The sequence below is a fragment of the Cervus elaphus genome, chromosome 8 (assembly GCF_910594005.1).
Source record: "Cervus elaphus chromosome 8, mCerEla1.1, whole genome shotgun sequence".
In the NCBI taxonomy this organism is placed as follows: Eukaryota; Metazoa; Chordata; class Mammalia; order Artiodactyla; family Cervidae; genus Cervus; species Cervus elaphus.
This window is the reverse complement of record NC_057822.1, coordinates 156,842-183,524: the sequence shown is the minus strand read 5'-3', so window position 1 is coordinate 183,524 and position 26,683 is coordinate 156,842. Positions and strand designations below refer to the sequence as shown.

Genomic DNA, 26,683 nt, shown 5'->3' with positions numbered 1-26,683 from the left:
GTTATGTCCGACTCTTGTGACCCCATGGACTGTAGCCTGCCGGTCTCCTCTTTTCATGGAATTCTCCAGGCAAGAATACTGGAGTGGGTTGTTATTTCCTTCTCTAGGGAATCTTCCCGACCCAGGAATCAAACCCAGGTCTCCTGCATTGCAGGCAGATTCTTTACTGACTGACCTATGAAGGAAGCCCACTGTATAGTGTAGGAAACTATATTAATATCTTGTGATAACATATAATGGAACAGAATCTCAAAAGGAATATATGAAAAAGACATGAAAAAAATAATCATTGTGCCAACACTAATAGTTATCATAACACTACTCAATATGTATTTATACATGCCACTAAAATGTTCACATCAGTATATTGTCACTGATCAATTATATATGGTTCCTTATTCTCCACAACTGCTCCAGCATTTATGTGTAGACTTTTTAATGATGGCCATTCTGACAGCTGTGAGGTGGTATCGCTAAAATTTATTTTTTATTTTCTTCCTAGTAAATGTCAAAACTATGGACTGTCTGTCTCTATGAGCCTTATGTATTTAAGTACTTGATTAGTATATTTAAAAAGCTAGGTCATACTTCTAATAACTTGTGTTAGAAAAGTAAGGGCAACGTATTGGTCTTTTTTTTAAAGAAATCCCTGTGCTACTTTGCATATTTCCTGTATGCATTTGCACCAACAGGAGGAAAGGAGGATTTCTTTTTCTCTTAAGCCCTCTGTGGGACTTAGTTTCAGTAGATCTTTTTGATACTGGTCTGTCTGAGCAATATGAGGTGATTCCTCGTTTTTGAAGGTGGTCATGTGGAGTATGTTTCCAAATGCTTTTGGACCGTAGACAGTATGAGTACAATGTACCTCTTGAGACTGGGCCCTGCTTTGAATTCTTTTCTTGATGATTTTCCTAGGGACATTACTTGAAGGGCAGGTGTCATCTACAGCCTCTCAGGCCTTTTGAATAGAATTAGGCTTCCCTGATGGCTTAGTTGGTTAAGAATCTGCCTGCTATGCAGGAGACCTGGGTTTGATCCCTGGGTCGGGAAGTTCCCCTGGAGAAGGAAATGGCAACCCACTCCAGTATTCTTGCCTGGAAGACCCCATGGACAGAAGAGCCTGGCAGGCTACAGTCCGTGGGGTCACAAAGAGTTGGACACGACTGAACTACTAAACCACCACAGGCCTTTTGAATAGCAAGATTCCTTGAGAACTGGTTTTAAAGTTGTACTACTAGATGTAGCCACAAGGTGGCAGCAGTTTTTCATGCTCAACTGGTTCCTTGGCCAAGCAGAGCTTCAGGGAAAATCCTGTGTATGGATCATCAATTAAAGTGAAATACTTTGGTCACCTGATGCGAAGAACTGACTCATTGGAAAAGACCCTGATGCTGGGAAAGATTGAAGGCGGGAGGAGAAGGGGACAACAGAGGATGAGATTGTTGGATGGCATCACTGACTCAGTGGACATGAGTTTGAATAAACTCCCGGAGTTGGTGATGGACAGGGAGGCCTGGAGTGCTGCAGTCCATGGGGTCGCAAAGAGTCGGACACGACAGCAACTGAACTGAACTGAACTGGGCCAGGAGAAACACCAAACACCCAAAGGTCTGGTGTTCCCCCTTACCCTTGATCTACAGGACATGTCCTAACTCCTCTTCCCTGGGTCGGGAAGATCCCCTGGAGAAGGAAATGGCAACCCACTGCAGTATTCTTGCCTGGGAAACCCCACTGACAGACTAGCCTGTCGGACTACAGCCCATGGGATCACAAAGGGTTGAGCATGCTGGAGAACACATGCCCTACGGGAAACACAGACCTGCTTCGGTAACACGTATACCTCAGATCGTTAAAGGTCGCAGTATCTGTGAATTCCTCATACCCAGCCTAGTGCATGATTGCCGGGCCTGCCGGCTAGATGAACAGGTCGAGGACGCAATCACCAGAGCACCTGAGAAATAAAAGACTAGGAAAGATGGGGTTGAGAGGGACGGAGTCAGCTTGTGATTGATTCCGACGACTTTATTGAGGGGTAACATACATATATATACTAACAGGATTCACCAAATTTTAGATCAAAGACTTGCATACGTGCAGAACTGCAGATACTAGTTTTAGGAGTTTTATCTTAACTCCAGCAGAGCATGGCACCAGCGTTTTACAATCAGGTAAAGACTACCTAGACATAAGCCATTCACAGGAGCCCGATAATCTTATCAGAGTCAGGAAAATGGGCAAATGGTGGCTGCAGCGATTTCCTTGAGGGAGGTGAGAAAGGCCAATTTGCACTTTAACAAATCAGGGGTGGCGGGACAGAGAGGGACCTTTTGATCTCTCTCAGGGCCGAGAAGGGGCCTGAGCAGTCAGGCCGGCTCCCCGCACATGATAAATGCAGAGAAAATTCTCCTATTTCTTACTCAACCTGAGGGAGCTCACTGAAAGGTTTTGCTGCCCACACCAAGGGGCAGTTCAGATGCTCACCTTTGTGTGTAAATAAATAAAGCTCAGATGAATCCATGTTAAATGTTATATTGTAGTGGTATTAACTTTTATTATTTACTTTGTGGTTCTAGTAACTACTCCAGGAAAAACAAACAATTCTGAATAATGAACATTGGGTTTCTGATTAGCTATATCTTCTGAAATTCAGTTTCTCTGATGGCTCCATGTGGCTTCTGAAGTGAGTAAATTGTGAGCACACAAAGAACAACTTCAACCCACATCTGAGTAAACAGGCAAAGCTAGTGAGAAGTATAAAGAAAAAAAAACAAAACAGACCATTGCAGGTCCTGGAGATTGGCCAGTCCTCCTCCCATCCCCAGCATCATGTTAAAGGGCACAATTCAAGGGTAAGGTTAAGGGTTTCATCTCCTGTCTGTCTGCTTGGAAGCAGGAAATCAATTTCTCCTGTGAAATGTACACTCTGGGAGCTGAGGCCTGAGGGTGGAGGGCTGCAGGCCCAAACATCAAAGTGATTAACCAAGTTAATGCAATGATTTTCAGTACTTGAGTTGGCTATTTCAAATATGTCATCTATCGCCTGTCTGGTATAATGTTGATTGTTCTCAGTTAATGTCTCTATTTGATCACAGTCAACTTCAACAGGTCTACCTGAATGTGAAGTATCGCCCAGTGAGAAATCTCCAGCATAAAACTTCACAAACCACTTTGGACACATTGAAACAGTGTTGGCTCCAGGGACACCTGGACCCCAAAAAACTGGAAGAGGCAGGAAGGGCCCTTAGCTGGAGCCTCTGGAGGGAGTGCGGCGCTGGGACACGCTGACCTCAGGCGTCTGGTCTCCAGGACTGAGAGAGGGTAGGCTTCTGTTGTTCAGAGTGTCCGCGTGTGGTTGTTTGTCACCACTGCCCCGGAAAGCTCATGCAGCAGGTGGTCCTGCCCTGATCTAAAGCCTCCCTCCCATTAGGGGCAGCCCCCTGCACCTATGCTGTCTGCACCAACCATGAGGTTCATGCTGAGCCCTGGCTCCCCTTCTCGGCACTGGGATTCTGGAGGGTGAGGGCAGAGACCACCATGTGACCAGCCTCCAGACGGGTGTCAAGTCTCTAGTGCACTTCCCTGACGGGACGGGGTGGGAGTGACTGTCAGGGTTTCGCCCTTTGTCGCTGGGGGAAGACACACCCAGACACCCTCGAGGGAGGAGGTGCAGGAAGGGTGGTGAGTGAGTGGCTCAGGGCCCCTCCCCCGGGGCAGCCCCACTGTGCCCTGAGGCACCCAGCCTGTGCTGAGCCTGGAGCCTCCCAGCAGGTCCAAGATGAGGCGGCCCTGCAGACCCCACCCCTTCCTCCAGGTCTTGCAGGGGGACACCCCTTCCCCCTGTCACTCCAGGAGCCCTGAGACCCCGCCCCTTCCTCCAGGTCTAGCAGGGGGACACCCCTTCTTGCCACTCCAGGAGCGGTGCTGGAGCCAATCTGTGAGTTGTTCTGGGGTTTGCAGGCAGAGCCTGTTGCTGTGCCCCACCTCCCCACATGAGCATCCAGAGCAACCTGTCTGCCCTGCAGCCTGAATTCACAACCCCCACCCCCACCCCACCCCGCAGTATTCTCAGGAAAGGATCAGGGGGTACTGTAGCAGCATCTGAAACCTTTAATAGGGGTGTCCTTGTTCTCAACCCTTTAACCTTGCTCACACCTTTAGCAGGATGTAACAAAAGTCTTTAAGGTAAAGGGTCTAGAGAGAAGAGAGGAAGCTACAAACAACAGCAGACCCCGAGTCTCATTGTGTGGTGATTTTAGTGTATTATTGATGTAGCAGATAGATGGGGTCCAGATTAGACATTTATAACTGGCCTCCTGTTTGCATTTCATGGGACATGAAGAAGTGGGCTTCAGGCTGGATACTTACAACTGTTAGCATTTTTGAGAGGAGAGAGGTGGGCTTCAGTCTAGGTATTTACAGTCAGCCTCCTGTTTGCCCTCTGAAATGGAAGTAACAACAGAGAGTAAATAGCCAGTGTTCGTCTCTTGTAAACACCTTAAGGTAATACTCACGGCAAGGACAAAGACAGAGAGAGGGCCAAAGCTTGTGTGAGTAAAGGATTCAGGGATCTCTGCCCCCAGACTTTTGGGACAAGGGAGACACTACACATGCGCAGAAAAGCTTCTTGGGTCAGAACTCAAGAGTTAATAATAAGGCCATAATAAGTCTTGCTCCTCCCTGAAGCCTTCACTTCGAGACCCTTCCTGCCTGAGAGGTGAGTGTGCACCCAGGGGAGGGTCCCAGAGTAGGTCAGGTGTGGGAAGAGAAACCAGGTAATCAGCCTGAAGGAAGACAAAGACCCAGAAGAACTGCTCTGTATGAATGACTTAACCCCCTCTTTGCTGCGCTCCCCCTCACTGGGAGGACACCCACACCCGCTCCCTGCCGTGCTTCTGTCTTAACAAACCATTTCTCTATGTGTTCTCCCGCCTGTTGTTATACTTTGCCCCTAATAATAAATTTTATATCTGCATTTACAGTTTCTGCCTCCATGGTAAAAACATTTTTCACTGGGGGCAAAGATCTGAGGAAAAATAGCTTCTAGCCTCTAGCCCTTGCTGGTCTGGTGGCTAGGATTCCTGGTTCGCACCCAGGCTCCATTCCTGGGCAGGGAGTTAAGATCTCACTTTAGGTCACTGCTCACTGCTAACTTGATCATTATATTAAGTGATACACCAGCCGTTGGCCGTGACGGAACATGAAGAACCAAAAATGGTAAAAAGGAGGTGGCACCCCACTGACTCCGAAAGGCCTGCCCTTCCCCTAAACGGACCTGCCTCCCCAGGATCAGCCTCACTCCTTCCCCCTTTGTCTTTACTTTTAAAATCAAACCACTCTCTCCAGGTGGGCGAGAAGTTGAGCTGTGAGCTCTGTTCCCACTTCTCCATTCTTTGGCCTCTGAACAAAGCCTGTGCTGTGTTGGCCTCAGCTTTGGTTTCATAATCGCCTACTTGAACCCGAATGGAAGAAGTAAACCTGTTGAGGCAGAGAGCCCTGGCCAGGCTAGGGCCCAAGCAGGGTCCATGGACTGACCTGGTGACAGTCTGTAGGGGGCGGTGGTCTCTGCCTGGGGGGCGGGGAGGGCGCATTTACAGCCGCAGCACCGGCCGTGGTCTGCGCGGCCCCCCGGGCCTGGCCTGTGCTCTCGTCCCCACACCCTGAGGGCACCCGACGGTTTGACTCAGTGATGGGGGCTGCGGGGCACGCGGTCAGGAGGGGCCCAGAAGCAGCAGCTGGAGCCAGGTCGGCCGAGCCTCCTCACGGGCGGTGGGTGTCCTGGGTGTCAGGACTTGGCGTGCAGGAAACAAGCAGAGCCGTAGAAGCTCATGTGCGCTGTGGGCTTGAAACCCACGTGCAGGGCAAGAGCTCCCACTGGACCCTGGGTTGGAAGCTTCTGGACAGGTGAGGGCCACACCAGTGCTTCCTCACCAGGTCCTCCAGGCCTCCCTGGTGGGCACAGCGGGACCCACACCCCATGGGCTCCCCGACCCGGAGCCTGAAGGGCCAATGCAGGCAGGGCCTGTGGACAGGAGCGGTCACTCCACCAACCACCAGACTGAGCCAGTCCCAGGCTCTGCTGCAAGACTGCTCTCTGGGTCCTGCAGACAGACCTATAGGAAACAGGGGCCGTGAGTCCCGTCCTGATGATGTTCTGTGGAATTTCCATGATGCCCCTTTCTGTGCTGTTCTGAGCAAATGACTGGTCAGTCTGTGCTACCGTCAGCCCACAAGCAGGCTGAGAGGCTGAGGCTCCGAGCAGCCAAGTGACCCACCCAGAAGGACAGACGTGCAGCCATGGAGCGGGGTGTGTGCTCCCCACCCAGGATGAGTGCCCATCCACAGCAGGTTTACATGTGCCCCCTTCACCCCCTCCCAGAGTGAGTGCCCACCCACAGCAGGTTCACGTGTGCCCCCTTCAGTCCCTCCCAGGGTGAGTGCCCACTCACAGCAGGTTCACATATGCCCCCGTCACCCCTGCCCAGGGTGAGTGCCTGCTCACAGCAAGTTCATGTCTGCCCCCTTCACCCCCTGCCCAGGGTGAGAGCCCACTCACAGCAGGTTCACATGTGCCCCCGTCACCCCTGCCCAGGGTGAGAGCCCTCTCACAGCAGGTTCACATGTGCCCCCGTCACCCCTGCCCAGGGTGAGAGCCCTCTCACAGCAGGTTCACGTCTGCCCCCTTACCCGCTCCTGGGGCAGCTCACAGAGCCTCCTCTTAGGGGGACTCACTCACTGTCTTTTACCAGGACTCCTGTCTCACATCCTGTCCTGGGATCATCTGGAAGCCTTGTCCCTCTGAGGCAGATTCAGTCTCCCATTACCTGGGTCACTTCCCAGGGTCACACTCACCACCTGTTTGCCCATTCCCCCTCAGACCACAAAGGCCCCCTTGGGCCCTGCGCCCCCTTGCTCTGCCTGGGCACTCACTCCCCTCTGGCCTGGCCCTTCCCTCTCTCACGGCCCCTGCAGGGTCACCAGGCGCTCCCACCACCCGGGGCAGGTTGTGTGCTGTCCTGGGGAGGCCCCGTGGTGTCAGGTGGGGCCTCCCACACACAGCACAGTGGCCACACCCGCCTCCCCACCTCCTCACTCTGCATGGGCCCAGGGTGGGCTCAGGGCCCCACTGTGTGCCTGGTGCTCATCTCATCCTGGCGCTGCCGGCGTGGGAGCTACTCTGTGCCTGCTGCACCGGGGCCGCTCGTTCACACACCCCTCCCAGGAGCACAGGGTTCTGGTGGGCAGGCTCCTCCAAGGGCATGGGGCTCACCTGGGCAGGTATCCGCAGGGCTTAGCACCTAGGAATTGTGTACAGAGCCCTCATTTCAGAGCACCCCCGGCCCACCTGTTGGTCAGGTCTGACCCTGAGCCCCTCAGAGCAGGACCTGAACTAACAAACAGCTGCTCCTGGACAGGGCAGTGACCCTGGGCTTCACTATGCAGCCTCCCTCCACCGAGTCTTCCAGAGACTTCTGCTGCACCCAGGCACTGGGGCCTGTCTCCACACCCCACCCCTCCTCTCCTTGACTTGTGGATTCCCCTCATTAGGAGAGGTTCCTGTTGAAATTACCTCCCACTCGTGGGCCAGATAAAATGATTAGAAAACAAGCCAGAGCTCCAGCCCCAAGTGAATCCTGATCCTCAGGACCCACTCCTGTTCCTTGCACCTGGCGGGCACAGCAAGGCCCATTTCTGCAACTGGGAGCCCCTGGTGGGGGAGGGTTGGCTCCCCTGAGCCGCCAGCCAGCCCTTCCAGGTGTGCCTGGGCTGAGGTCTCTGTAAGCAGGTGTCAGAGCACCTGCAGCTGGACTCAACGCCATACTCTGCGGGGTGTGTGGGCTGGGCTGGCGAGACGGCCTTGCAGTTGCTGTTTGTGATCAGGTCTTCTCTAGACCAGGTAAGGAAGCGGTGTGTCACCCATTCCTGCTGTTGGACATCTCCCCGGGGTCGGGGGGTGGTGGTGGTGAGGAAGCAAGAGAAAAGGTAGTGGGAGCAGGACTGGAGAGGTAACTCAGGTAGGGGAACAGAAAGCTTCCAGAAGAGCCCCTGGGTCAGGACCAACTTGGGAAGCACAGTGTCGCTGAGGTGGCCCCAAGCCCTTTTCTCGAGCCTGTGAGGTCTTTGCTCATATTTGGGTGTTTTATCTGGGAATGATGGATGAGGTTCAGAAGCAGCTCACCTGGGGCTCAGCCAAGGTTTACTTAGAGAGGCCTCCGTTGGGTCCCCCACCTTCCCACTGAGGATGCTCCTTGGGGGGTGGGGTGGAGGAAGGGGTGGGATAAGGGGGTGGAGACGGTGGAAGGGCTGCTGGCTGCATGTGAGTCCCCACCCCTGATCATCTTCAGAATTGATCATCAGTGTGGCAAGTATCCTAACTGGGTTTTCGCCTGTGTAACTGATGAAATTAGCAGTGTGAACAGTGACATTAAATGTCCTCAGTCAGGACTAACATGTTATACCACTTGTTCAGGTGTAAGAACCTGGGGAGGCATGTGCAGCCCTAGGGGCTAGGCTTCAGACTTGACCGGGGTCCAGCCACTGCTTTAGCATTTCTGAGGGCCCAGTGCAGGGTTCCGTAATCCAGCCTCCATCTGCCTTTACTGAGACCCACACTTCCAGGATCCTACAGAGCAGGGGCTGTGTGGCTGCTCTGTGGCCTCTCTAACAAATGACCACAAGCTGGATGGTTTAAAACAATAGGAGTTCATCCTCCCCGAGTTCTGGAGATCAGACACCTGACATCAAGGCGGTGTGGGCCTCCAGGGGCTCCAGGATGGGGTTCTTCCTGCTTTTTCGAGTTTCTGGGGCTCCAGGGGTCCCTGGGTTTGCAGCCCCCTCCCTCCCGTCTCTGCCTTTGTCTTCATGCAGCTTGTCCTCTGTGTCTGTCTCCCTTCTTTTGTCTCTTACAAGGAACCTGCTAATTGGATTGAGGGCCACCCACACCCAAGATGACCTTATCTCAACATCTTCAAATGCACCTACAAAGACCCTTTTCCCAGATGTGGTCTAGTTCATATATTCTGGTGGGGACACATCTTTTGGGGCCACCATTCAATCCATTTAAAGTGAAAATTGCTCAGTCATGTCCGACTCTTTGTGACCCCATGGGCTATAGCCTGCCAGGATCCTCATGGAATTCTCCAGGCCAGAATGCTGGAGTGGGTAGCTGTTCCCTTCTCCAGGGGATCTTCCAAACCCAGGGATCCCACACTGCAGGTGTCTTCACTGTCTGAGCCACCAGGGAAGCCCATTATCTGTGTATAAAATCACACTCATTTTAGATTACTAAGATCCCATATAGACCAGCACAGGCAGCAGCCATGTGGGTAGGAGTCTGGGGAGAATGAGGACTATGCAATCACCTGGAAAGGATCAGGCCTGTCTTCATCAGGTGAGCTCCTCCACCATGAGGCCCATCACTCCATCCTACCCATGGGAAGGGGCCCAGTGTCAAGTTCAGAAGTGTCTACCTCGCAAAGCTGGCTCTTCTGGATATCATCATCAATACCATGATGTAACCAGTAACTACGGGATTAGGGGTAGAGGAGAATTAGTGTGGGGACTGGCCGTGGGCTCTGGAGGAGGTGCTGACAGTCACTGGGGCACAAGGAAGTGGGAGCCTGGGAGGCCCCCGTGTTACTGAACCAAACTTGGGCCCACACACCTGAGTGCAGTAAAGCCAGTCTACGACACCAGGTTGCGGTGAAGGAAGCGATAATTATAAAAGTACCAATACAAAGAGGACAGACGGCTTGTGCTCTCAACCCCAGACTCCCTGAAAGATTTCAGCAAGCAGTTTACAGGTTGCACGAGGGAGGGGGTCACAGAACTCTCAACCCTGGCCTCCCTGGAGGGTTTCAGGAAAGCAGTTTACAGGCCGCATGAGGGAGGGGGTCACAGAGTTTGTGATCCGCTGGTGCACGGTTCTCTGGTTGGTGAGGTAACAGGTGGCTAACCTCACAAACCCTCAGGCACTGGATGCTCTGGGGGTGAAGTGTTCATGCCCATCAAGTAGTTAACTTCTTACACTCAGTGGGGATTTTAGCATCTGTAAAACTCCTGGAGTGTGCATCAGATGCTGCTATCTTCATACTTCAGAGAGGAGCTACAGCAGAGGATACAGGGTGGGGTCTGTCCTGGGAGGGCTCCACAGGCTCCTGCTCGGTTACACCAGGTGTCTGGGCTCAGCAGCTGGAGAAGTTGGGACTGCCTCCTGGGCGTGGGGAGCAGCAGGATCACATTCCTTGAGGGGCCTGTTAGCCCCCAAGGTGAGATGTAGAGGCCGTGGATGGAGAGATGCATGTGGCCTGGGAGAGGGGTCCAGGCTGGAAATGTCACTGCAATCACCACTGGGAGGAAGAGGAAAGACCAGGAGGGGGAAGGTGGGTCAAAGCCGACCCCATGCAGGTGATGGTAGTCTTTTGGAAGCAAGTCAGAGCCAGGACTGGCCCTTAGGAGCTCAGCTTCATTCTCCTGTTCCTTTGTTTGAGGGTGTTTGAGACACCCTCAGGAGACCTCTGAGCCAGTGCTGCTGTGGTTTCATCAGAGGGGCTCAGGCCCTGCCCATGTCCCCACTGGGGATGAAGCCCATCAGGGCACTGGGGCCCACAGACTTCAGGGAACCCCCTGCCCTCAGGACCGATCACCCTTCTTCCAACCAGCTGCTGGTCAGAGGCCACACTTTCCCATCCTGATTCCACCCCCGGAGCCTAGGAGTAGTCCAGTGTATAGATGGACCACTCAGACTTCATGTTCCTGTCACTGGACATTTTGGTGGACTCTATGTCTTGGTTATTGTAAATAGTGCTTCCTTGAAAACAGGGGTGCACGTGTCATTTCAAATTGTGGTGTTCTCTGGATCTGAGCCTAGAAGTGGGGTTGCCGGGTCCCATGGCTCCTTTATTTCCTTTTCTCAGGAACCTCCATGCTGTTTTCCATCGTGGCTGCATGCCTGTGCATCCCCACTCAGAGTGTGGGAGGATTCCATTTTCCCTACATCCTCTGCAGCATTTATTCTTTGGAGATCTTTCTGATGATGGCCATTCTGACTGGTGAGAGGGGATTCCTTTGTGTAGATTTGATTAGCATTGATTTAACAATGAGTGAGTCTTCCCTGGTATGGCTCAACAGTAAAGAGTTTGCCTGCAGTGCAGGAGATGCTGTTGTAGCCACACATTCTGGGAAACAAACTCACTCAGAAGGACAATGCAGATAGTGGAGTGCAGTTTATTACACTGGCAGTCTCCTCTTAGCCAAGGACACCAACCAGTGTTTTTCTGAAGACTTTATATACCCTAAGTGTATGTGCTCAAACCCACCTCCCCAAATTCTCTGAAACTAGTCTCAACAAAGGAAAAGAAAGATACAATCAAAATTAACCCGTGATTCATATGCCTTAAGCCCATGATTCATATGCCTTAAGCCTAGGTAGTTAACGGTGGACAATTATCAATAGGCCTGTGGTCATACCCCAATAAGCATAATAGAATTTATGATTCTATTCGGTTACACAGATAATTAGGGTATTCTTTTAGTCCATGGAGAGTCTAGGTATGAGCCCTCGGGCTCTTCCATGGGGGGAGGGGGTCTGGTTTTCCAGTTGCTATGTCGTTTCCATAGATACTGGGCGTATAGCTCAAAGTCCACAGTCTGGCCCAAGATGGAGTCCTGCTTTCAGGATGGAGCCTGCTCTGTCTGTTTCCTCCTTCGTTCCCCCCCAACTTGATGCTTTTAACTCATAGTATGAGCATCACTCATAGGGATATATTGCACCCTGGCTCTCCAACCGCCAATTTGGGAGAACGACACCAACCTTTGGGTTACAAAGTTCATAATACATTGTAAAATGCAGGGTCTACAAAGCAGAATTATCAAGGCAACTGTAACAATGGTAAATATAGTTTAACATTCCTTTCTGGAATGTTTTCATTTGACATTGCTTTTACCTGGTTTTTATGTCATCTAAAGCAGATGATACATTGCCAGATAAATCAGGAATATATATACAATATTCAACCTTAATTATAGCACAGGTCTCTCCTTGAGCAGCTGTGAGCATGTCCAAAGCTGTTCTATTTTGAATTACCACTTTCCTCATTTAGATTTGTTCTTCACTTAAGGCTTGGATGGATTTAGCACCAAATAGGAGGGCCTGTTTTGTGAAATTAGTCAAGGACTCTACTTTAATCATAATATCTGTTGTCCTGATAGAAGGTACGAATGAGGCAGCAATATACTTATACCATCGAAACACAGACCTTGTCCACCTAGCATGTAAATAAGGTAGATTTACCAGGGCTTGTTGTAGGTTAGGCTTTATGCTGCCATGGGCAAAAGGGAATCCCAGTGTGCAGCAGCCTACCCAGCCGATTGGTAACCAAGGCCAAAGTTTAGGCCCACAAAGCCACTGGGTTCATCCAGCAGTTGGAGGTGTTGTGGAAGTCTGCGTAGGAATGTGCCCATGAGATGAAAACATTGTCCTGAGTTGAAACAGAAGTTAAATTCAAAATCACGTTGATGAGGCCAAGCAGCAGGAGTTGACTATGTGGCTTCATCCTGAAGGGGCTCAGGATCTTCTTTTCCTTCTTCTTCCTGAGAATGATCTTAGTCTCTCGGGGGTCAGTGGGGTCCCTCTGTGCAGCTTCTTATGCCTGATGTCCAAATCCCCGAGCGGGAAGAGAGAAGGCTTCCAAGACAATGCAACTCGCAAAAAAAGGGAAGTTTATTGCTGACTCGAGTCAGGGCTCCTGCCGCGTCCAACGCAGTGGTGCGGGGTCAGAGAGTGCTGAGCCCAAGCTGTTACCCGAATTTATAGGGTGTGCATAAGCAGTTGGTAGCTGGCTTAAGCGGATTGGTTACATGTTTGCAAAGTAATCTTATTGGCTCAAACCTTCGCGGGCTTTTTTCAAACTTGGGCGTTCGCGGGCTTTTCAGCTTTCCCCTGATAGGTTCCCTTTTTCTTGCTAGGCGCATGTTGATTGGCTGGCTCCAGGTGGCCTGATAATCATGTTACCCTGGAAAACCAGGCCTACTCCTAATCTAGGCTGCCTGTCATGGCGCAGCCTCACACAGCCCACTTGGCATTCTCCAGGTCTGCGTGGTATGCTCTCTTCACCCTCATGTGGTGGATCCAGGGAGTGACACCTGCAACTTTAACTGCCATAGGGCTGGTTAGAACAACAGTATATGGACCTTTCCAATGTGGGGCCAAGGAGTCGTGTTTCCAGTCCTTGACCACATCTGATGCCCAGGCAGAGATTCGTGAATCTGCTTCCCAGGGGGGAATGGCACCCTTTCTTGTACAAACTGAGTTCCCTGATTTATCACCTGACCTGGCTGTTCCATCTGCTGTGAAATATCAGCCCCTCGACACCTGTTTTATTATGGGAGGGGGCCTCCCCCACACAATTTCCTGTGGGGACAAGCCATGGGACTGTGAGGTCATCCTGAGTCTGAGCAGAGCCATCAGAAACAAGTCCACCCAGGAACAGTCAGTCTCTATGATCCACGTAAAGGAGAGTCTCTTTACATGTCCAGTTGGTCCATTCCACCATCCCAGAACTCTGGGGCCTATATGCAGTGTGTAGTTTCCATTTGATGTTTAAAGTTCTGCTTACTTGTTGTACTAAATCAGCTATGAAAGCCAGTCCATTTGTTATAATCCTGTAGAATTTCCTTTTTTATCATCAGTCAATTTTTGTGCCATTAATATTTTTCCCTTTCCCTTATGGATACAGAACCTTGTCCAAGTAGGAGGGTCTCAAGCTAACCCTAGCCATGAGTCAATAGATGGATATTGATCCAGGTGTCCTGGCTCTCCTGTGGCTACTGTATAGATTGCTTCCACTATTTTTAAGTTCACGGTGTTCTCTGGTGGCCATCCTGCTCCCATAGGGGTCCATTCAACCTCACAGAGTATGTGGAGGCAGTTAGGCTTCATCTTCACCCCATAGACTCCTCCTAATCCCTTCTTTGAATTTTTAATCATGCACTCCAATACAGTTGCCTTAGATTCACTTCCCCCATCTCGCTTACCTTCTCAGACCTTCTTCTACTTTTCCTTTTTGTTCTGTCTACGAAGTTCTCAGTACCCTATGTACTTCTGATATTTCCACTCAGTGACACTTAAATTGTCATTCTGCCTCCTTCCTAATTGGGGTGAGAAGAGCCTTACCTGCCAGATCCCAGAGGGAGAAGGGGGATCGGCGTGTCTTCACCCGCTGGTCAGCACAGCTGAACCAGAACACCACATGGTCCAAGACTGTTTCTCCCTTAAAGTCCATTCTGCTTTGGTGGACTTGACCAGGTGTGGATGAAAACATAGATGGGTTAAATATCCCATGTCCCAGGCCATCTCCAGAAAAGCCAATTCGTACTCACTTCTGTATCCCCCTCCTTCTAGCCTAACAATTCCGAAGGGGTCAAGAATTTCACAGCAGACAGGACACCTCCTGGGGGAGGGCAGAATACGAGCATACAAGGACCAGTTTCCTATCCTAAAGCCCCCCTGGCGATCACTTGGTAATAATTTTCCCCGAGACGGCGTGAACACACCTCTTAAATGACCTTCACAAATTTCCTTCCTAAACCGTAGCACGCTCGTCGACCTGTGTACCAAGCAATCGCCGCCTGCCTATTCCAGGCTCCTGTGGGTCCCCGCTCCTTCTAGTCCCTCCCAGGGGGGTGATCAGGCCCCCTCTTCCACCCTGCTGCATGGGTTCCTCCTCTCCTGAGTGCTCAGTTTCCCTGCTGCCGTCCACTACCTGCTGATGTGAAAGGTCCGGGCATTGAGAAGCAGAATCCTTCCAGAGGGGCGAGGCGCCTTCCCCCCTCTAGGAGATTCAAGCTACAAAGCCTTGGGGTGGCCTCAAATGAGACCTGTCTCCTAACAAAGTGAGGAGTTTCCCAGCCAATGCACCAAATGTTATAGCCATGCTTTTCGGGAAACAAACTCACTCAGAAGGACAATGCAGATAGTGTAGTGCACTTTATTACACCAGCGGGCCCAAGGCAGAGTCTCCTCTTAGCCAAGGGCCCTGACCAGCATTTGTGAAAATCTTTTATACCCAGTGTGTACGTGTCCAAACCCACCAGCCCAAATCCCTTGAGGCTTACAAAGGAAGGGTAAATACAATCACAATAACCCCATCATTCACGTGTTATGTGTTCAAACAGTTAATAATCAATAAGCCCGCGGTTACATTCCAACCAGTTAATAACCGATAAGCCTGTGGTTACATACATAGATGCTGTCCAGAGGCAGGGGTGATTACTGTCTGTTTTCTCTTAGGCAATGAGTAACCTGGATGTGATCTTCAAGATTCCCCTGCCCAAAGGGGGTCTTATCCTTCCATTGTCATTCCCACAGGCGCTAAGCACAGAGTTCAGAGTCCATTGGAGAGGCGGCCTAGCACGATCAGCACGGACAGGCCTGAGATGGAGTCCAGGCCCTATGATTTCCTTCTTCACATTGTCTGATCCAATGCTGGTAGGAAATCCAAACCTGGGGACTATCTCCCTAAGCAGGCACCGGGCTACTTCTGATGCTCTTTCAGTCCGGGTAGGAAAAGCTTCTACCCATCCCAAGAAGTGCATACCATGACCAGCAGATAACGGTAGTGTCAGTGAGGTTTCATTTCAGTGAAGTCCACTTCCAGGTGTTCAAAGGGCAGCGTGCCTTTTAGCTGAATCTGCGGAGGTGTCTGTCTGTGCCGAGAGGCAGCACTGACCTGTGAGCAGGCAATGCAGTTCTCAGATTCTGTCCTGCCGGGGTCCAGCCTCTGCAGGATCCAGGGGGTACCCTCAGGATGAACAGCATCGGCGAGAGAAAACATGGGAGACCAGCCTTGATGGGGCCAAGTCTCAGGATGAACGGCGTCAGCAAGAGAGAGAGAGTGAAAGAGAGAGAGAGAGAAAGACAGAGAGAGAGAGACAAGACTGGGGTGTGCAGCAGAGTCTGGCAAATCTTTATTTTTTACCATAGCTTTTATATTCTAAGTTAGTACATTTTTAAGAGGAAGATAGTTTAATATTACATCAGCTTATCCTTCACGAAACCAGGGTGTTTTCCGCATACTTCTTTGTGAGAGTCTTGTACATTATCTTCTGGCCATGGGGCCTATTGACATTTTATGACCTAGGTGAATGCAAAGCTGTTTTTCGTAATCTATTTTTTAATGAACACAAAGGTCAGTCCTTTTGCAGAAGTTATCAGTTAAATTTATCTAAAAGGTTTACCACACAAAGACTCTGCAGCTCCGGTGAGGCAGCCCCTGTTTAGCATTCCTGGTTAAAATGAACAATTCTAAACTCTTATTTTTCTAAATCTTTAACTATAACCACTTTTAGAATAATGTTTTTGTGTTCTCTAATAGGGCTTCCTCACCCCCCAAAGGGCTCTGTGCCCATTAGGGCCTTTATGTGATCAGGTTCTTTATGCTGTTTATGATTAAGGTGTTGTGAGCAGTTATGTGCATTAGTACGCATTTGTCAATCAGGCTAGAATGCCAGCAAAGGGGTCTAAATTGAAACACTCCTTTCATCCTGGATAATCTTATAGGATACCACCATCAGGGGGACATATTGATTAAAGTTCTAAGTTGGTTCTGTTTGGAGAGAGATCAGAGAAGGCCTTCTACCTGTGTCACAGAAATTAGGGAGTAGTCTAATATAGCAAGCATCAGAAGGACAGAGATCATCTTTAAGGTGAGTGCTGGGGTAGCTTTTCAAAATCCCTGAAGTCCTGATCTGCCTTGCTTGTCAGGTCTTCTCCTCATGACCTTTTTTCATGGGTGGGATCTTGTGTGCTGGCTCCCGGCACTGTCCTGCATAGGGAAGAGAGGCGGGGAACCAAGACATATTTTTGAATTAGCTCTTCCAGTTTATCGTGGCCTAGGTGGGTCGCTTGGTGTGTTTGGCTTACCAGAATGGGTGCCAGCTCCTCTGGTACCAATAATTTGCCATTTGGCAATTCTCACCATACCTTTGCAGTCTTGATGGCCCCTTCCACTTTGGCTAGTTGGTTTTGGGTTTCAGTGTATTTTGGAGACTCCAGCGTTAGCTCAGGCAGCTCCGCCAATATGAGAGCTTTAATAGGGGCCTCACTTGTCACCCCCAAGCCCTTGGTTGCTTGTTTAGTGGTCTCATCTGCCAGTCTGATCCCTGAGCCCGGGGGGCATCCTCCTTTTGATGTCCTCAGCAGTCCTGTATGACTGCAACCTTTCTGGTTCCCAGGCAACATCTAATAGGGTCTTAATTTCTTCCTTATTTTTAATATCTTTTCCACTAGCTGTCAAAAGGCCTCTCTCCTTATATACAGCCCCGTGTACATGTAGTGTGGCAAAAGCCTACCTGGAGTCTGTGTAAATGTTTGTCTTCTTACCTTTTGACAGCTGGAGGGCCCGGATTAGAGCATGTAGTTCAGCCTGTTGAGCAGACCAGTGTGATGGCAGAGAGCTAGCCCCAACGATGGTTTCTTCCATGACTGCTGCACATCCTGACAGTCGTTGTCCTTGTTTCACCAGGCTGGTGCCATTGGTGTATAGGACCCAATCTGGGTCCGGGACTGGCTGGTCTCTCAAGTCAGGTCTGCTGGCATAAACTTCTTCTAGGGTTTCCTTGCAATCATGTGAGGGTCCACCTTCTCCCACAGGAAGGAGAGTGGCCAGATTGAGGGCCTGACAAGGCTCAATATTAACATGGGGGTTCTCACATAACAGTCCATGGTACTGAGTAATCTGGGATGTCGACAGCCATTTATGGGGGTCCCCTCGCAGGAGAGTGTTGACCTCATGTGAGACTTTTACAATCAAATCTTGGCCCAAAGTCAGCTTGGTTGCCTCCCAGACCAGTAAGGCAACTGCCCATAAGCATCCTGGCCACCCAGCGGCAACGTTGTCCAGCCGTTTCGAGAGAAGCCACAGGTCTGTCCTGCGTCCCCATAGTCTGGGACAACACTCCCGTAGCTGCCTTGTCCTTTTCAGTCATGTAAAGAGTAAATGGCTTAGCAAGGTCTGGCAGGCCCAAGGCAGGCCTGATGTAATTGTACCAGGTTTGAGTTCTGTTACCACTGGGACATGTTTTGCAAGCCTGGGGGTGTTGTCTTCTGCCCAGACCTCAGGGAATTGTTGTGTTAACTCTCTCTCTCTCTCTCTCTCTCTCTCTCATGTTTAGCCCTTCCAGGAGATTGTGCAACCTCCATTTGTCTGGAGGGGTTACCAAGAGGAAGAGTAAATGGGTGGTTGAGCTCACTTGAAGAGTGGGCCTTTTGTGGGGAGGGGGAAGGTCACTTGTGCCCCCAATTTAGACAGCAAGTCTCTTCCCAACAAAGGTACTGGGCATTCAGGGATGTATAAAAATTCATGAGTCACTAGGTGTCCCCCCCATCTGACATTTTTGGGGTAGTCTAGAGACAAAGCCTGCATTTATCACCATCTGAGACCCAGCAGCCTCTGGATCTATTGGCGTATAAAGTCTACAGGCCTCGCACAGTCTTTCGTAGAACTCAGAGGGTGATTTGCTTTCCCTTTGAATCGCTTCGGGGGGTTTTGCCATACTCTTAGGTTTTGGGCTCCCCCCACCCTTGAGGCCTCGTAAAATACCCACCCGATGTCTCTCCAGGTGGCCCCTCCCTTCCTCTGTGTCACAGCCCCAGCCGGGCCTCTCATCAGGGGCGGCTGGTTCTCCCACCGCTGTGGGTTTGAGGACCCTCCCTTCCTCTGTGTCACCGCCCCATTTGGGCCTCTCACCGGCGGTGGCTGGTTCTCCCACCGCTGTGGGTTTGAGGACCCTCCCTTCCTCTGTGTCACAGCCCCAGTTGGGCCTCTCACCGGGGGTAGCTGGTTCTGCCCATCGCTGTGGGTTTGAGGACCCTCCCTTCCTCTGTGTCACAGCCCCATTTGGGCCTCTCACCGGCGGTGGCTGGTTCTCCCACCACTGCGGGTTTGCAGGACCCTCAGGTGCCATTTCTCTGAACCATTTTCTGGCCTCATTTAAGATCCTGTGTCTGTCCTCAGGGCTGAGAAGGGAAACTAGGAGTTGGATTATGTCACCCCATATAGGGCGGTGGGTTCGAACAATAGTCTCCATTGGCCTAATCATGGCTGTGGCTCCCCTGAGTACGGTGGAGTGTGTCTCTGCCAGTTTAATATATCCGTAGAGGAAAATGGCTGGTAATAATAGGCTACGGGGGGCTGATGGTAGTGCCCACATGTGTCCTGACCCGGAGGCTGCTGTAGCTCTCTGAGGGGCATCTGTAGTGGGGTTATTTCCCCCTGTTCCTTGGAGGCAAGCAGCCTCTAATTCCTGTGTTTTCTTCCCCCTCCCCATCAGTACTCACCGGGAGAGGTGGATGCAATCGAGGAGGTCCAGCTGAGGTGGAATTCTGGGGGCGTTGACCAGAGGTCTCCATTGCTGGGATCGGAGCCTGCCGAGGTGGCAGCTCTACAATCTCCAGGAGAACTGGTGGAGGAGCAGCAGCTGCTGCAGGAACTTCACCTGGCCCTGGATTGGGCATTAGGCGGCCTCCAGTCCTGGTGGAACACTGGGCGGCGGGCCCGTCATCATCCAGTATGGGGGAGGGGTCAGGCCATCCCCATCCAAATCGTGTAGAATTTCCTTTTTTATCATGAGTCGTTTTTTGTGCCATTAATATTTTTCCTTTTTCCTTCTGGATAGAGAACCTTGTCCAAGTAGGAGAGTCTTGAGCTAACCCTGCTGCTGCTGCTGCTGCTGCTAAGTCACTTCAGTCGTGTCCAACTGTGCGCGACCCCACAGATCGCAGCCCACCAAGCTTCCCCGTCCCTGAGATTCTCCAGGCAAGAACACTGGAGTGGGTTGCCATTTCCTTCTCCAATGCATGAAAGTGAAAAGTGAAAGTGAAGTTGCTCAGTCATGTCCGACTCTTAGCGACCCCATGGACAGCAGGTCACCAGGCTCCTCCGTCCATGGGATTTTCCAGGCAAGAGTACTGGAGTGGGGTGCCATTGCCTTCTCCTGAGCTAACTCTAGCCATGAGTCAATATATGGATACTGATCCGGGTGTCCTGGCTCTCCTGTGACTACTGTATAGACTTCTTCCACTATTTTTAAGTTCATGGTGTTCTCTGGTGGCCATCCTACTCCCATAGGGGGCCATTCGACCTCACAGAGTATGTGGAGGTGGTTAGGCTTCATCTTCACCCCATAGTCTCCTCCAAATCCCTTCTTTAAATTTTTAATCATGCACTCCAATACAGTTGCCTCAGATTCACTTCCCCCCTATCTTGCTTACCTTCTCAGACCTTCTTCTACTTTTCCTTTTCGTTCTGCCTATGAAGTTCTCAGTACCCTATGTACTTCTGATATTTCCACTCAATGAAACACTTAAATTGCCATTCCGCCTCCTTCCTAATTGGGGTGAGAAGAGCCTTACCTGCCAGATCCCAGAGGCAGAGGGGGATAGGCATGTCTTCACCTGCCAGTCAGCATGGCTGAACCAGAACACCATGTGGCCCAAGACTGTTTCTCCCTTAACTTTTAAAGTGCATTCTGCCTTGGTGGGCTTGATCAGGTATGGATGAAGACACAGATGGGTTGAATATCCCATGTCCCAGGCAGTCTCCAGAAAAGCCAATTTGTACTAACTTATGTATCCCCCTCCTTCTAGCCTGACAATCCTGAAGGGGTCAAGCATTTCTCAGCAGACAGGACCTCTCCCGGGGTGGGGGGCAGAGTGCGAGCACACAAGGACCCAGTCTCTCCTAAACCCCCCCCGGCGATCTCTCGGGAATAATTTTCCTCAAGAGGATGTGGACACGCCTCCTAATGATCTTCACAGGTTTCCCTCCTAAGCCCTAACATGCTCATCGACCTGTTTACCAAGCAATCGCTGCCACCTGCCTATTCCAGGCTCCTGTGGGTCTGAGCCCCTTCCAGTCCCTCCTAGGGCAGTGATCAGGCCCTCTCTTCCACCCTGCCAGGAGGATTCCTCCTCATCCGAGCGCTCAGTTCCCCTGCTGCCGAACACTACCTGCTAACGTAAAAGGTCCGGGCATTGAGAAGCAGAATCCTTCCAGAAGGGCAAGGCGCCTTCTCCCTTCTAGAAGATTCAAGCTGCAAGGACTCGGAGTAGTCCCCAGTGGGACTTCGCTCCTCAAAGTGAGGAGTTTCCCGGCCAATGCACCAAATGTTGTAGCCACGCACTCCGGGAAACAAACACAATCAGAAGGACAATGCAGATAGTGGAGTGCAGCAAGGCAGAGTCTCCTTTTAGCCAAGGACCCCAACCAGTTTTTTGTGAAAACCTTATATACCCTAAGTGTACGTGGTCAAACCCACCTCCCCAAATTCTGTGAAACTAGTCTGAGCAAAGGAAAAGAAAGATACAATCAAAGTTAACCCATGATTCTTATGCCTTAAGTCTAGGTAGTTAACAGTGGACTATTATCAATAGGCCTGTGGTCATACCCCAATAATCATAATAGAATTTGTGATTCTATTCAGTTACATAGATAATTAGGGTATTCTTTTAGGCAATGGGAGAGTCTAGGTACAAGCCCTGGGGCTCTTCCATGGTGGTGGTGGTAGTTGGGGGGGGGGTGTCTTGTTTTCCAGTTGGAATGTCGTTTCCATAGATACTGGGCATATAGCTCAAAGTCCACAGCCCAGCCCAAGATAGAGTCCTGCTTTCAAGATGAAGCCTGTTCTGTCTGTTTCCTCCTTCAATACGAGAGATTCAGACTTGATCCCTGAGTTGGGAAGATGCCCTGGAGAAGGAAATGGCAACCCACTCCAGTATTCTTTCCTGGAAAATTCCATGGACAGCGGAGACTAGCAGGCTACAGTCCATGGGGTCGCAAAAAGTCGGACATGACTGAGCGACTGAGCACAGTGATGAGTGAGGGGGTGTCCTTCCAGGTGCTGAGTCATGCATAGCTGGACACATCATGTTCTTATTCAGGGTCTCGTCCCACGTAAGTCATTATGGAGTGTTGAGGAGGGTTCCTTGTGCTATGCAGTGGGTCCTTATGGATGGTTTTTATAAAGAGTAGTGTGTGTATGTTAATCTGAACCAGCTCATTTCTCCCTGTCCTCTGCTTTTCCTCCTTGGGAACTGTAAGCTTCTTCTTGAGAACCATGTCTGTGAGGCCGTTTCTCTTTGGTAAAGAAGTTCATGTGTCTCCATTTTTAGATTCCCCCTAGAAGTGATGCCATATGATTCTTGTGTTGCTCTGTCTCCCCTACTTCACTTAGAATGATCACCTCTACTTTCCTCCCTGTAGCTGGAAATGTCATTATCTGATCCCTTTTAATGGCTGAATAGTACTGTGTTATGTCTGGGTGCCCCATCTTCTTTATCTGTTCATCTGTGTTCTGCTCTCAGATTGCTGCTGTGTCCTGAGCACCTTTTCAAGTGCTTAATGGCCACCTGTATGCCTTCTTCATGAAATGTCCATTGAGATCTTTGGCCCATTTCTTATTGGGTATTTTTGTTTTTTGATATTGATCTGCTTGAGCTGTCTGTATGTTTTGGAGATGAATTCTTTGTGGGGATCTTTGTTTGAAATATTTTTCCTATTCTGAGTGTTGTCTTTTTCTTTTATTTAGGGTTTCCTTAGCTGTGAAAATTCTGCTAAGGTTAATTACATCCCTTTGGCCTATTTTTATTTATTGTTACTCTTAAGATGTGGACCCCAATAGAACTTGCTGTTGTGATTTACAACAAAGCATTTTCTGCCTATGTTTTCCTCAAGGGTTTAGAGTGTCCTCACATTGAGATCTGTAAACTATTTAGAGTTTATTTGTGTGTATGGTGTTAGGGAGTGAGAAGTGGACTGTTTCCTGCTGTGTCAGCAAACAAGGATGTCAGAGTCACCAGCAATTGCAGCCCTCCAGTGAGCCAGGGAGCCCTCAGGGAGCTCAGGAAGGAGAGGCATATCTGCTCTCTAGCAGCCGTCAGACTGCAGACGCTCTAAGGCGAGCCCTGAGGAAAGGAAGCTCAGGACGTGAAAATAGGACGCTGGCCCCAGACAGGTGAGGTGCACCTGAAAGGAGTGATTTCAGGCATCTTCCCGCACACAGAAGAGCACTAAATCCCTTCACTCAGGGTATCTGGCTTTCTTTAACAATAGTCTTTTGATATTCAGACTACCTGCCCTTGTAACCTGGCTCCTCCCTTCACCTCCTGGGAGCAGTTCCCTCAGAGTTACCCGAGATGGTGTCTCCTGGGCTTGAAATTCTAAAAGTTCCCAATGAATAAAACATAACTCAACTTTTAGGTTGTGAATATTTTTTAAGTTGACAGGAATATTGTAATTTTGTTCCCATTTTCGTTGTTTAAGGAACCTTCACACTGTCTCCATGGGTTTCCCAGGCGGCGCTAGTGGTAAAAAGCCCACCTGCCAACACAGGAAACATAAGAGACATGGGTTCAATCTCTGGTTGGGGAAGATCCCCTGGAGGGGGGTGTGGCAACCCACTCCAGTATTCCTGCCTGGAGAATCCCATGGACAGAGGAGCCTGGCGGGTTACAGTCCACAGGACCGGCAAGAGTCAGACACGACTGAAGTGACTTAGCATGCACGCAATTTCCACAGTGGCTGTTTCCGGTTTACATTTCAGCATCGATGGAGGAGGGTTCTCATTTCTCCACGCCCACTCCAGCCTTGGTTCTTTGAGTGTTTGACAAAGGTCATTCTGGCCAGTGTGAGGTGATACCTCATTGTAGTTTTGATTTGGATTTCTCTAATATTTAGCAAGATTGACATCATTTCCTGTGATTTTTTAAAAAGGTATGAGTGAAACCTCTTGCAATTGACTCTTAAACATTTTGATAAACGTCTTGATAAACGTTTTGATAAACGCTCCTAGAACATTCCTTGAAAGCGGGTGTTGTTTAGTCACAACCCCATGGGCCTTCTGAATATTAAGTGCCCATCAGCACAGCTTTCGACGTTGTCGCTATGGAAAACGGCCACAAGGAGGCAGCATTTTTCACACACCCCCTCTCCCCTTTTTGCTTTCTGTGCAATTTCATTTTGATCTTACATTGGAACAGAGTTGATGTCCAGTGTTGTGTTTGTATAAGGTGTACAGGAACTTAATTCAGCCACGCATAAATGCATATCTATTCTTTTCCAGGGTTTTCTTCCCATATACAGCAGATCCTAAAAAGTAGTGAGAAGCAAGAGTCAGAGAAGAGAATTAAGATGCAGCAAGAGGTGTTGGAAACAAGTGGAAAACCCAAGAAATGTAATCCTGTAGAAGCAGGGCTCTACAAATTTAAAGCACGGAAACTGGATTCTTGAATTCTTTACAGTGGGCACATTTTTCCTAAGAAACTGCCAGAGAAGTCACCCACCTTGCCTATTGGCTTTGATTTTGAATGGAGAAAAGAATCAAACAGCAAGAAGCAAAGAGGGTATTGCAGGATAAACACTTTAAATTTATGCGAAACCTTGCCCTTACCATATCTTGTTGGGTGTTGTGGGTGTTCCCGATAAGAAAGAAATTCCACTCATTTCCCCAGGACAGTTTGGAAGAAAAGAACCCAAACCCACCCAAGAGGACGAGGATGAAGAGCAGACAGGAGTCATAAGAGCCCAACAATCACCCCAAGACAGGTACCTTTGAAGCGCAAAATCCCAGTGAGAACTATGGAAATGCGCCCTTTCTGTTTTATTACAAAAAAGTCACTTACAGAAGGAGAAGAAAATAAAACAGCTGCAGAAAGGGGAGGTGCCCAACTTCTAGGCACTTTCTTCGCCTCATTTTACCACCATTAACCTGCAGGAGAAGAAAATGAAGAACACTGCTCAGGTTGAGCCTTCTGCATGGAGCCTGGCAGAAGAGGCACCTGAAGGCACAGACTTGGGTTCTCTCCGCGCGCCGGCGACAAAGAAGGCTCCTCCCGGTGTGATGGGCAGAGCAGCTCTGGTTCCCAGCCGGCGTCTGCAGCCGAGTTTGGTGGCGGAGTCGACTGGAGAACCCAGGTGGTACCCACCAGTCAAGGGCCGCTCACTCATGGTAGTTTGTGTGGCTTCCATCCTCCTCCAGAGAAGGCAATGGCACCCCACTCCAGTGTTCTTGCCTGGAGAATCCCAGGGACGGGGGAGCCTGGTGGGCTGCTGTCTATGGGGTCGCACAGAGTCGGACACGACTGAAACGGCTTCCCAACAGCAGCAGCAGCATCCTCTGTTTTATGTATAAGTCAGAATATATAGTTGACTTGGTTTGTAATTTATTCACTTGAAGTGTAATTTTTACTGCTTTTATCCTTCACTTTTTATATTTAAAAATAAAGATTCTTGATTTAGTTTATAGTTTATGTCTGATTCTTTCCTCTTCTCTGTGCAAAATGAATTTGGAGTTAAGGAGCCCTTTGCTGTGATGGGGGAGCCTCGTTAACCGCCCGACGAGGAAGACTTGACTGATGCGTCTCTCACCGAGGCTGTCTGCTGCTTCAGGCGAGGCCGCTGTTCAGGCACCTTCTGCCCTTGTTGGTGCTGACGATGAGGGAACGCTGAGCAGGACATGTTTTAAGTCCCCCTGTGACCTGGGCTTGAATCAATACGTTTGTCTTACTAAAAATTAACAAAGGCAGTTCCATACTCCTCTCCACAGTGATTCTCAGCAGTTACATCTCGTCAGCACCGTGAATGTTCTCTTTCCTCCATGTCTTCTCCACCGTTTTCCTTTGTAGACTGAGGATGGCCTTTCAAACAGCTGCAGTGTTCCTGCACTGTGGTTTTATTTGCACGTCTCTAACAATTCCTGGTGTGCAGCATGTTTTTTATGGGCTTTGATTTTAACTAGTGTGTGTGGAATTGACTGGAAATTTTCATCTTCACAGTCTACCTAGTTTTTGTTTTCAGTTAGCTACCCATGGAAACTTTTAAAGTGCCAGTATCATATAAAGCCCAGCAGTCCTTGTGACTATGAAGTGTTTTTAAGTGTGGCAGTGAAATAAGAAATAGTTTTTTCTCTTTTGTCTTTTGAGTCCTTCTCTACTTTAACTGTTCCTGATCTACAGCCAGCATTGATAATTAAGTCTCCTTCTTTTCAGAAGACTAACCTGTTATGTAAGCTAATCCTGCACCTGTGTGTGTGTGTGTGTGTGTGTGTATGTGTGTGTGTTAGTCACTCAGTCGTGTCTGACTCTTTGTGATCCCATGGACTGTAGCTCACCAGCCTCTTCCATGAAGTTCTCCAGGCAAGAATACTGGAGTGGGTTTCCATGCTCTTCTCCAGGAATATCCTACACCTATCGCCCTCTAACTCTGCATGAGCCATATTTCACATCTGCTGCTGCTGCTGTCACTTGTCGTGTCTGACTCTGTGGGACCCCATAGACTGCAGCCCACCAGGCTCCACCGTCCCTGGGATTCTCCAGACAAGAACACTGGAGTGGGTTGCCATTTCCTTCTCCAATGCATGAAAGTGAAAAGTGAAAGTGAAGTCATTCAGTCGTGTAAGACTCCTAACGACCCCGTGGACTGCAGCCTACAAGGCTCCTCCATCCATGGGATTTTCCAGGCAAGAGTACTGGAGTGGGGTGCCATTGTCTTCTCTGTATTTCACATCTATTATCTTTTAATTTTATGCTAGTCACATCCTGATGCTTAACTTTATGGTACTCTCTCAGCAAACCTCCCCTTTTAATTTGTTTTCTCTTTTGCATTATGGAAAGAAAGCCTCAATGCCATCTACA

At 49.8% G+C, this 26,683-nt stretch overlaps 1 protein-coding gene across 1 annotated transcript in view; it reads right to left on the bottom strand.

The window, feature by feature from the left end:
- Positions 1 to 1,887: 1,887 nt before the first annotated feature.
- The window catches only part of LOC122698876 (probable histone-lysine N-methyltransferase PRDM7), a 49,415-nt gene continuing 24,619 nt past the window's right edge, over positions 1,888 to 26,683 (bottom strand). The window contains exons 16-17 of the mRNA XM_043910552.1: positions 5,533 to 5,693; positions 1,888 to 1,914 (exon numbers count right to left, since the gene is read on the bottom strand). Coding sequence (XP_043766487.1) covers positions 1,888 to 1,914; positions 5,533 to 5,693 — 188 coding nt within the window. The remainder of the gene's footprint in view (positions 1,915 to 5,532; positions 5,694 to 26,683) is intronic.